Source organism: Centruroides sculpturatus, unplaced genomic scaffold (assembly GCF_000671375.1).
Source record: "Centruroides sculpturatus isolate CEXI.00-Female unplaced genomic scaffold, Cexi_2.0 scaffold736, whole genome shotgun sequence".
NCBI classification, from domain to species: domain Eukaryota; kingdom Metazoa; phylum Arthropoda; class Arachnida; order Scorpiones; family Buthidae; genus Centruroides; species Centruroides sculpturatus.
Window position 1 is genome coordinate 470,943 of NW_019385055.1, and position 11,437 is coordinate 482,379.

Below are 11,437 nucleotides of genomic sequence, written 5' to 3' on the forward strand. Positions count from 1 at the left end.
TGGCGTCTAATTTGTTTAATTTCTTTATTTTCTGTTCTGAGATATTAAACAATATCTCAGAATGGGTAAAGTTTAAGAAACGAAATGTGGCACTGTAGCTTGCGTATAAAGGGGCATTAATACTATTAAATTTTGGTTCTTAATGAAAGGTCGACAGGGTGAAGACATAAAAGTAGTCATGTGTCATATCTGTTAATGAATATTTTACTCGTTATTAGCGTTCTAAATTTACAAAAAGTAAAATAAAACTCGTCTCTATCCTCAAAGTAAGCTTTTTTGCCATTTTATAATAGTAAAGTAAAACCTGTTAAGATGTTCTTGCCTAAGATGTTAGAATGTATATGGAAACATGATTTAGTTCAACCATTTTGACGCTTAATAACTAACTCCTGAGTTAAATCATCTGACTCTGATTCTGACCACAGAAATTATTAGGCTTCAAACAGGGTGAACAAAATCATGCCCCCCACACAGAGTCTAACATCCACACATAGAAAAAAAAACCTTGAATTTTTTGCATATCTCGAAATTTCAAGGTGTCCCGAGCCCAAAAATATAAAAATTTGGGGGTCATTTTCTTACCGAAAGCCATACTTTCCCTCTATTATATATAACAGCCGGGGAAGTAATTAAGATTTAATTATCTCTTTTTATTCGGCTTTTATTTTATTTTATTACACCTTAATTTCTTGATACTAAACCGGAACAAAGCGTTTCGGATGATAAATACGGGCCCACTCTTCAATCGGGAAAGTGGACGGTGGAAGTACCCATCATATACACTACTACAGTGTTTATACACACGCATTGTGTTAAATTGTTCGTGTTTTGGGATGGGGGAGGACGATGATGGTGAAGCCAACCTCTAAAACATCATTAAAATGCATTGTCATCGGACTTAGGTATGTTCTCAAAGTTTCGGCCTTCTGGCTTAATTAGAAGTGAATGAAATTTGAATTGCGAGATTTGACGACACGATACAAAGCAGCGCGATTATCTTTTACCTTATTATTTAATTTTTGGAAATACTTTAAAAAATAATTTAATGGTTTATGTTAGTTTAACTATACATAACTATTAATAGTTTAACATTAAACATAACTATTAATAAGTTATGTTTATGCAAAATAAAATTTGCCCTTGGAGGAAGAGTGTGCTAGCGAGCGAAAGATGCCAATTTGAAATACCGTATGTACCGTACAAGTTAAACTTTCTTTCATTTTATTATCTAGATTTAATATTAACCAGTCTATGCACAATTTTACAAGATTTTTTAAAGTTTATAAATAATTGCAATAGAAGAGTATTACGTTTTTATTAACAAGAAAGAATTGGAAAAGTTATGGTACCGGTGAAATTCATTCTTTATTTCACAATAAAGTAATTCAATTTTTTTCAAAAATTCGGGCTATTAGTATTAATTTTACCTGTTTATCCAATTCATACAATAATGTTTATCGTGTTATTCATAATTTTCCCGTGATTGTTTCCTTTGTTTTAAGGATTAGGACATAAAATTAAGGAATAACCCGCTTGCTGTTTCTGTAATTTGCTAGGGTGTCATTGTTTTTATTATTTATCTGTATTCTTTTTTAGTAATTAGATCATAAAGTAGATAGATTAACACAATTTTCTTTATATCCTTCCATTTGGTAGGGGTGAAGAATGTTTCTGAAATAAATTGGGTCTCGAATAAGTGGGAAATTCGCCAAAATGCAGGGAGATCCTGTGTTTTAAAAGGATGTTTAATATCTAAATGCCAAATCAAATTAATAATACAGTAATACAGTCGACCCCCCTATAACACTGTTGATAATTCCGTTTTATATGAATTCCATGTTGTACGAGTCATTTAGATTTTACAAATACGCGTATCGGGCTGTGAACGGCTCACGTATTTGTAAAATCTAAGTAACTCGTACAACATGGAATTCATATAAAACGGAATTATCAATGGTGTTATAGGGGTGTCGACTGGTAATAATTGTTCACAGATAGGATAGGATTCGAATATGAATTTAAGATAAATTGTTTTTGTATGTGATTTTTTTATTTATATACATAATTTAGGAGTAAAAAAATAAAAATATTCGTTTCAACTTTCTCCAAGTTTTCAATGTAATACGTTTATAAACAAACAATTACGAAAACCTACTCTAAAATGTTATCAAACGAAGATTATGTGAACAAATTTACAAAATCTCTAAAAGTTCTATTTTAAATCCTTCTTCGCCTTTTGTACTCTGTCTAAAGTACAGAAAGGTGTAAACAAGATCGAGAGCTCTTACTCGGTCTTCTACATCCTTCACAAATATCTTCAACTATTTCTATATTCTTATCGTAATTTATCATCGATAAAAGGAAAAATTTATAAATATTCTCTCCGGAAAAACTAGAATATTAATTAAACTTTCACGTAATAATCGAGAAGAAATACTAAAAGTGTATTTTTCATAATTGAATGAGAACGGTCGCAATACCAGGCTGCAATTTTGAATCGTATACTGTATTTAATTTAAAATATACTCTCTCCACTCAAATTAATAGTGGCTTGCCCCTGTACATCGTACGTTTTTTTTTTTTTTCTTTAAGCAAAATAAAAACACTCTTGTTTACTTCTTACAAAACAGTAAAGCCGCCATTATTGAAATTTCAATTTTTATTTGTACGTTTAAGTATATTTCGAAATAAATATTAACTTACAACGAACTTAAACTTTGAATCGTTGTTCTTATCGCCAGCCCACTCTTAGAGGTTGATAAAAATTGACAGTTTATCGCAAATTATGTACCATTCTCCGAGTATACGATAAGCATTTAAATTATTTCAAGAGTCGTGTTAAAGAATATAGGTTATAAGTTAATTAAATAAGCGGAATAAAACCCATCCCTACCCTCAAAATTAAGCTTTTTTGTCATTGTATAATAATTAAAACTATAAAAAGTTTTTAATAACGAAATATCGTAACAGATGGCGTCACATACATGTTTTAAATGTTACCGGGAAACTTAAGCAACTTGATGGATTTTTCTTTTATTTGGATATGGATTTTTATTTTCAGAGTTAAAACTATTATAATAAAATGTATTATGTATTCAAAATATTCGTGTTATAAGGGTTTCAATTAACGCTCGAATTTTCCTATCTTAGATGCTAAAAATGATACATTAAATTCGATTACATAATTTTATTTTGAGATGATATTTTTTCTGTTCTATGGGCCCTAAGGAGCCTTTATTTTGGCCCATCGGGGATAATGAACGATAAGACAACTATATAAGCCATTATAATTTGCTGTTAGATTAAATTTCTAAAATTTTCCTATGTGCGTTGTTTAGTTAAAGTTAGTTAAGGTGGTAGCTCATCGGTCTGGGGACTGGGTATTTTTGTTTTTGTTCTTTCCGCTCTGTGAGCCCTAAAAAGGCCTCTTATAGCAAGCCCACGATGGGGCGGCCGGGTGACGAGGGACGGGAGCCGACATATCCGGTCGGATCACTCCCCGAAAAATTCCCGGGAATTTTTCGGGGGGTGATCCGACCGGATTTGACCAAATATGTCGGCCCCCGCCAATCACCACCCGGCCGCCCATTTTGGACCTGGCCGACCCATAATGGGCATGCTAAAAGAGGCCCTCTTAATGCCCGCAGGGCGGAGAGTACCAAAAAAAAAAAAAAAATTTACAAATGTGAATAATAGTGTACCACAAATGTATTATTATTCCTAACATTTAAATTTATTTTTTAAAATAATTAATATATTTTAAAAAGAATTGCTTCCTTCCTGTTATATTGCCAAAAAGAATATCTGCTTAGGTTAAAAAAAACTTTGTCCAGAAGAGGGCGTAAGTATAGTTGTACGTAACGTGAAGGTCTAGGGAGAATTTTAATTTAAAGAATGATTTACAGGAAATTTAGTTAGTTGATGACGTAAAATTTCTTAAATATCAATTCTGTAAGAAAAGCAAATAATCATGAATTTCATTTAATCATTTCAGATTTACAAACTTTTGCTTCGAATCAACTTCAATATATTTTCTCCGTAATAAATAAAAAAGCACGTGCAGTAAGAACAAAATCTTGTTTGGATCGACTTGGTGATCAAGATGAAGCAATGTGTAACGGGGAATACACAACTTCTGACGAAGTATGTTTATTTTTTAATACCTTATAGTATATTTGTATCGTTAGCCAATAATAAGGTAACAATTGAAGGCAAAATAAAATGAATTTATTCATATTTTTCAATCAAGTAAATGTAGACATAAAAAGTTTCAATTTACACTTTGCTTTGGGGCACACGATGCAATTTCAAATATAAGAAAACTATTTTACCACTTATACAACAAGTACCGTTGAATTAAAAAACTGTTGAATGTGCGCGCGTTCTCTAAGCACCGGAGCCGTCGCGTTTGCTCATACCGTGTCGCCGCCTAGACAACAAATGCAATAATAATCGTCAAAACTTTAGCAGCTTTTGTCGGATTTAAATGTGGTTGCGATTTGACTATTAGCGAGGTTGCGGCCGAAGTTTTCGATCCAAAAACGTGAACGTCGGACATTTGGTGCTGTCATTCTGTATGCCTAGAAGTTTGACGATGGCGTTTGGAACGTCGGTGAAATTGTGCTCGAATTTTCAAATGCCATTGTCAAACTTCTAGGCTTACGGGATGGCAGCGCTGAATGTCCGATGTTCATGTTTTTGCGTTGAAAACTTTGGCCGCAACCTTGCTATTAACTGTGCCGTCGGTCAAAGAGTACTTATTTTTTTTTTTTTATGTATGGTACATATGCGGATGGAGCCTTTAAAGTATGATGTATGGTAACCCTACTAATGAATTTTGTATTTGTATTTTCTTGTTTATCAATTTATTTTATTCTCTTATGTGAAATTTACTACATTAAGTGCTTGTTGCGTGAATGGGGTGATTCTACATATCATAGAATCTTGTTTTGATGGATCTTGGAATAATGGATATTTTTCTAGCCCCGTCTATCATAAACTGTTTGGTTTTTCCATGTTTAGTTGATATTTGGGTGTGTTCGGGAATTTATAGAGTTTGACAGTGTACATCTTACATCTGGGATGTGTACCGTTGAAGAATTTTATGAAGAGAGTCGGTGGGCCAATACCATCGAAGAGCCACTCGGTGGATGTTTTGGTTCAGGTTTGAGTGTAGTGCCCAAATTTAGCTGGGCCATCGAGTTGTGAAGATCTTTCTGACTAGTTTTGGCATAAATGAATGGGCTGTACGTGACATTGCTAACATCGAGTGGTTGTTGTACTTGATGGGTAGAAAAGTGACATCGAAACAAACTGCGACGAACGAGTTTTTTAACTAATTGTAAATTTGAGTGAGGTGCTAATGAGCATAAGTAATTTGCCTCTTTTTGTGCTTACACTATATAGTATCTGTCAGCTTTGTTGTACACATTTATGGCATAATATACCATTTTGTAACATGTGTTTCTATAGAATAAAGAATAGAGATTTCAAGAGATTGAATAATTTCAACTATAGATATTTCTTATAAGTAGGGAGTTAAATAATAATTTCCTGGGTGTGTGGGAAATCTGTTATTTGTGATATAAAAGATTCTCGGACGACAAATGATTTTTGATGATCCAAGCCATCCGTTACAAGATTTTACTGTTTGTAAAAAATTTAAAGGGCCAATTCTTTGAATAATTTCAACCATAAAAGTGCATATGAACATAGTCAGGGCCGGCCCATTCATATAGGCAAACTAGGCGATGGCCTGGGATGCTTGAATTCAGGAGGCAGCATGACGAAAGTACATACATAAATTACAATAAATAATGAAAAAATAAATGTTTTTTGATCACATTCCTTTCTCATGTGTTGACCTGCAAGTCGCCATTTTGAAAGTAGCACCGTAGTCCCATGATTGCAATATTGCTTGCTGCATATTGAATAAAAACAATATAACAATATAAAACACCAATGTAAAATAGATTATTTTACATTGGTGTTTTATATTGTTGCAAATTTTTTTAAAATTGGGCAACATCAAAGTAATTTTCCTCGGGCGCTGACTTTGCTCGGGCTGGCACTGTATACAGTATATTAGAAATGGCATAGTTTTAAAGTTATGGAATGTTTAATATGTGGTATTATTATTATTATTATTATTATTATAGTTTTTTCAATGTATTGGCGCATCCTGTGGAATACATTTTAAATTTGCCACTTGGAACACATTAATGTATATTTTAAATTGTAAGGTTCTATTATTCTATACCCGAAGAAGACAATCTGAAATTTGTCGAAAGTACTTGTAGTAATATTTCAAGTAAAATAATAATGCCTACAGACAGTGTTAATATTTTTGTGTACTATTATTTTTTGTTACTAAGAGAAATATGTTTATTAAAGCAATCAATAATTTATTTTCAATTAATAGTTAACTAACAATGACAATTAAAAGTACTATATTACATGTTAATCCCACATATTAATTTTAGTTAAATAAGGGGGTTTTCTTTTTGCAAAGTATTGTCAATCTTCTGAGCTTTTCTGTTCATCTTGATCAGAAATATCAGCAACATCTTCATTTTTTATTTTTATCATAAAAATTTTTACGGGTGACAAAATAAAAATATGTTATTAATCAAAAATTTGTTCTTGCGGATGACATTTGTTCAGTCAAGTACCAAGCAATTTTTTCCAGAATATGTGTTTGAATACAGAATTGTTCAAGTAACAAGATATCACTGTTAGAATGAAACCATGTTGTACAAATGACGTATTGTACAAGGAAAACTTATATAATAAATATACAGTGGTACCTCAGGATACGAACGCCCCAGCATACGAAATTTTCAGGATACGACACGAAATTCAAATATATTTTTGCTTCACAATACGAACAAAAACTCACCATACGACGTTACATTAGTTCACAGCGCCATTTTTTATTCACTTCTGTTCATTGGTCTCAGTCCGCATGTTTGCTTCGTCGTGGAAGGATCTTGCTCGATAAAGGAAATCTTTAGGTATTATTAGAAAGTGACTGATTTTATTGAAAAGAAACATCTCGAAAAGGTTCACACTGGCTGTATTGCTGCTCGGAGTAATGACATTTGTCTAAGTCATTTTAGAAACATTTTAAAAAGTAGGCAAAGCCAAACCTCTTTGGATAGATATTTTATCAAGCGACCTGTATCCAGTGAAAGTGCTGGTGGAAGTGAAGGAAAGAAAGCAAAAAGAGTGAGTAAAAATTTAAAAAATCTATGAAACATAAAAGATAAAAAAATTAGTGTTAAATTATTTTTAAGTTATTGTTACATTATGTTATGTAAGTTAAGTTTTAGTATCATTTCCCTTCTCCCTCTCTTCTGCCACCAGTTTACACCTCCACCATCGTCTTTCCTTAAAGGTAAAGTGCAAATAAAACTACATTTATTTTAATCAATTATTATTCTATTATGGTTATTTATACATTTACAATTACAAAATGCATTTTTCAGTGTTTTCCTTACTATAGTTATTTTTTTAATGTACTACTTAGCCTTAATTTGAGTGTGTTTTTCGTGTTGGAACGAATTATTTGGTTTTACATGTAATTGTATGGGGAAAAATGATTCACCTTACAACATTTTCATGATACGATCTCAGTTTTGGAACGGATTAATTTCGTATCCTGAGGTTCCACTGTATATAGGAAAAATAAAAACGAATATATAATAATGAAGAGAAGTAATGACCCAAATGTCGATAAGTGTAGAAGAAACACCATTCTAGTTATATGATTATGGCTTGAACCAGGCTCTTCATGCTGTAAAAACGGTATTGAAATCCTTATAGTTAGTGTGCCTCTTGTACTCTTGTAAATGTACATATTTCAGTGGTGTGCCGTCATTGGAAGCAGTGGATGCACTGCTTCCCNGTCAAACTTTTAGGCTTACGGGAAAGCGGCGCCGAACATCACACGTACACGTTTATACGTTTAAAACGTGCGCCTCAACCTCTCTATTGTTTGTCAATATCGTTATGTAGGTTTAATTTAATATTAAGTTTGAGAATATGAAAGCAAACAGCAACTAATTGCAAAATAAAGATACTTTTCTATCTTGATATTAAGCATAATTTTAAAGTTTTGGATGTAATATCATTACAATAAATTTTGTTTTTACTACTAAAAATACACAAAATGGTGATGAAAAAAAAATTTGTGTCTAGATGAAATTAAAGGTTAGAAATGCTAAAAAGCTATATGTAATGGTTAAGTTATTGTCAATTAGAATAAATTTAGCCTCTCCGATTTATTAGCCTTTAGCTATTTAAAAAAAAAAAAAAATGTAAATTTATAAGATAAATGCTAAATTTACAAAATCAACTTTTTATAAAAGTTTCCTAATCCAAAAATTACATAGAAAAAAAATACTTGGTTAAATTATTTGCTTGTTTATATTTGTGATTTACAAGACATGTATATACAAAAATAAAATGTTTATTGTATTTCTTGTCAAACCAGTTTTAAATAATTTAGAAATATAATCAGCTAATAGCTTAGACAAAATATTTAAAAATTTAATCCTTACTTTCCAGTTCTGCACAAACCAGTTTGTACTTCATCAGCTATCCATAAAATATTATTTTTAGTGCATATATCTCTGACTCTCTTTAAATAACCAGGATCAGGTACAACAACACCAGCTTCACCTTGAATTGGTTCAACCATAAAAGCACAGACAGTGGGATCTTGGGCAGCTTTCTAAAGAATATTTCATTTGTATAGTTTTTGAATAGTAATTACTAATAAAAAACTTTATTAAATAATACCGACTTCTAATGCAACCGAATCGTTATAAGGAATTATCACAAATCCGGGCATATATGGTCCGAAACCTTCAAAACTCGTAGGATCGGTCGAAGTAGATATTGCCGACAGAGTTCTACCCCAAAAATTTCCTTCGGCAAAAATGATCTTTGCCTGATTATTAGGAACTTTCTTCACTTTATAAGCCCACTTTCTTGCCAGTTTGCATGCCGTTTCACCCGCTTCCACACCTGAATAATAAAAAAAATTCTTTTAAATTCTGTAACAGTTTCCTAAAAATAATTCATCTAGCATCTAAAATTCTGAATACATTAGTAAAAATTAATGATTTGTACTTGAGTATAAATTTATTTTTTAAGTGCTTACCTGTATTCATTGGTAAAACTTTATCATAATCAAACAGTTTTGTAATATACTCTTCATATTCACCTAAAGCAGTTGTATAGAAAGCTCTTGAAGTCAAACTCACAATTTCTGCTTGTTGAATTAATGCATTTAAAATTTTTGGATGACAATGTCCTTGGTTAACAGCACTATAAGCACTAAGAAAATCAAAGTATCTTTTGCCTTCAACATCCCACACATAAATTCCTGTATCAGAAAACAATTATAATAAATATTTACAAGATGATAAAAATTTTCTTTAATTTTATACCTTTTGCTTTTTGTATTGCTACTGGTATCGGATGATAGTTATGAGCCCCATACTTTTCTTCTCTTTCAAATATTTTCTGCGAAGACAAGTGATATAGCAAACGACCGTTAACTTCGGAAGAGTGACTAATTACGGATTTAACAGAAGAGCCATGCCTCAAAAATGCAAAAAAGGATCTCAGATTTAGCATAATTTAATCTGGAAAAAGAAAAAAAAAAACACTAGGTTAATACAAAGCTATAATTTTAAATTCTTCCTTTCATTTATAAAAACCTCTAAAACTAATTCTTCCTTATTAAATATATATTATACTTCAGAATTACATAAGTAATCATGTTATTCTCTTATTATACAATTTAAAATATTTAGAAGAGATTTATTTTAATAGTTTTATATAAATCAATTTATATAAACCAAAAATTTGTATTGAATTATGCTTATTTTTTTTAATATATATTTTTATTTCTATAAAATAAAAAAACAAACAAATCAAATGCTAATACTTTAATTATATTTCAGAACAAAGATTAAAACTTCAAATCAATATAATAAATACAATAATTTTAATTTCTTAAATAATGAAATGTTTTCAATTATACAAATTTTTATCTATTGCATTCACTTACAGACAATACACGCACAATGAGAAGAAGTTATTGCAAAATGGTATGTCATAATTACATTTTCACATATTTTAAAACTAAATTTTAGTAATAATATCAACCTAATTATCCAATAAAGGCATTCGCCACTCAGAAACTAGCTTAATCTATCTAAGCTCAAACCGGTAATACGATTTTTGGAGGGCACATGCGTACCGGGGCATATATTAAGGCACTCGCAATTTTATTTAAAATAGATAATGCATACTTCGTTAATGTACATACGGATTAAAGAATAATTTAATGTTAATAAAGAATTAGTTAAATTATTGAAAAAAAAGGAGGGAGAGAAATTTTCTAAAAGACTGAAAATAAGTAACTTATAAAAATAGTTTTTACAGCAATTGTTTTTAAAAACTTAAAAATTTTTTTTGTCATGTTTATATAGGATTTAATTAAAATTTTACTTATAAGTATAACAAATAAACAAAATAATATGATTAATTAAAAATTTAACAATATTTCATCCTATAATGCACTTAATTTTTAACACAAATACTGTAAATAAAAGGTATATTATTTAAACTAAATAAAAAGTTTAATTTTTGGATACAACTAAAAATGACTTCTTAAATTAAAAAATTTACTTAATTATCAAGTTTTATAAGATTATATTCTGGAATTCCTATATATATTATAAATAATTTCTTAAGTAAAATTATAATATTCTACCGACGGAAAATCGAAAACTCTCAACTCGCAAATCCAATTATACCAAGAGAATTGTCTCGGATTATAGAATTTTTTGTATATAACCGCACACGATAAGCAACGAGACTAATATATAAAATTAATATATATATAGAGGGAAGAAACCGAATTAATATATTTTAAACTTCTAAAAATCAAAGGAGACTAATCGGCTCTAAAAAAAAGATATATTTTAGTAAAAGTTTCTATGCCAAATACCTAGTTTCACAGCATTAAAGAATTTGGAAGCTACTCAATTGCTTTTAACTGTATTTCTCATAATAAATTACATTATGAGAATTAATTAATACAGTTTTCTCATTAATTGTAAAGCAGTAAGAATGAATTAACACAGAGAAGGTGTTAGTATATTGTGGAGCCTACGTTATAAGACAAATGACATTAATAAATAAATAAATAATAATAATAATAATTGGAATTTTGCCAAATGAAATATTAAATCAATCAATTTCCTATTGTCAGTTTCGGTGTTTTTAAAATTCGATTATTGAAATTGAAATTGTTCAATTTCAATAATCGAATTTTAAAAAACAGCTGATGGCATTTGAAATCGATTAATCGATTGTTTTATAATTATAATAATAATTATATATATATATTTTTTACACA

General features: G+C 30.2%; 2 protein-coding genes across 2 annotated transcripts in view; one reads left to right on the forward strand and one right to left on the reverse strand.

Annotated features, from left to right (window-relative positions):
* LOC111634021 (ornithine aminotransferase, mitochondrial-like) overlaps positions 1-10,368 on the reverse strand; it is a 48,749-nt gene extending 38,381 nt beyond the window's left edge. Inside the window, exons 1-5 of the mRNA XM_023378699.1 lie at positions 10,082-10,368; positions 9,456-9,653; positions 9,167-9,391; positions 8,807-9,030; positions 8,562-8,734 (exon numbers count right to left, since the gene is read on the reverse strand). Of these exons, the coding sequence (XP_023234467.1) occupies positions 8,562-8,734; positions 8,807-9,030; positions 9,167-9,391; positions 9,456-9,645 (812 nt within the window). The 5' untranslated portion in view covers positions 9,646-9,653; positions 10,082-10,368. The remainder of the gene's footprint in view (positions 1-8,561; positions 8,735-8,806; positions 9,031-9,166; positions 9,392-9,455; positions 9,654-10,081) is intronic.
* The window catches only part of LOC111634018 (tRNA pseudouridine synthase A-like), a 32,603-nt gene continuing 25,003 nt past the window's right edge, over positions 3,838-11,437 (forward strand). Inside the window, exons 1-2 of the mRNA XM_023378697.1 lie at positions 3,838-3,913; positions 3,995-4,143. Of these exons, the coding sequence (XP_023234465.1) occupies positions 3,895-3,913; positions 3,995-4,143 (168 nt within the window). The 5' untranslated portion in view covers positions 3,838-3,894. The remainder of the gene's footprint in view (positions 3,914-3,994; positions 4,144-11,437) is intronic.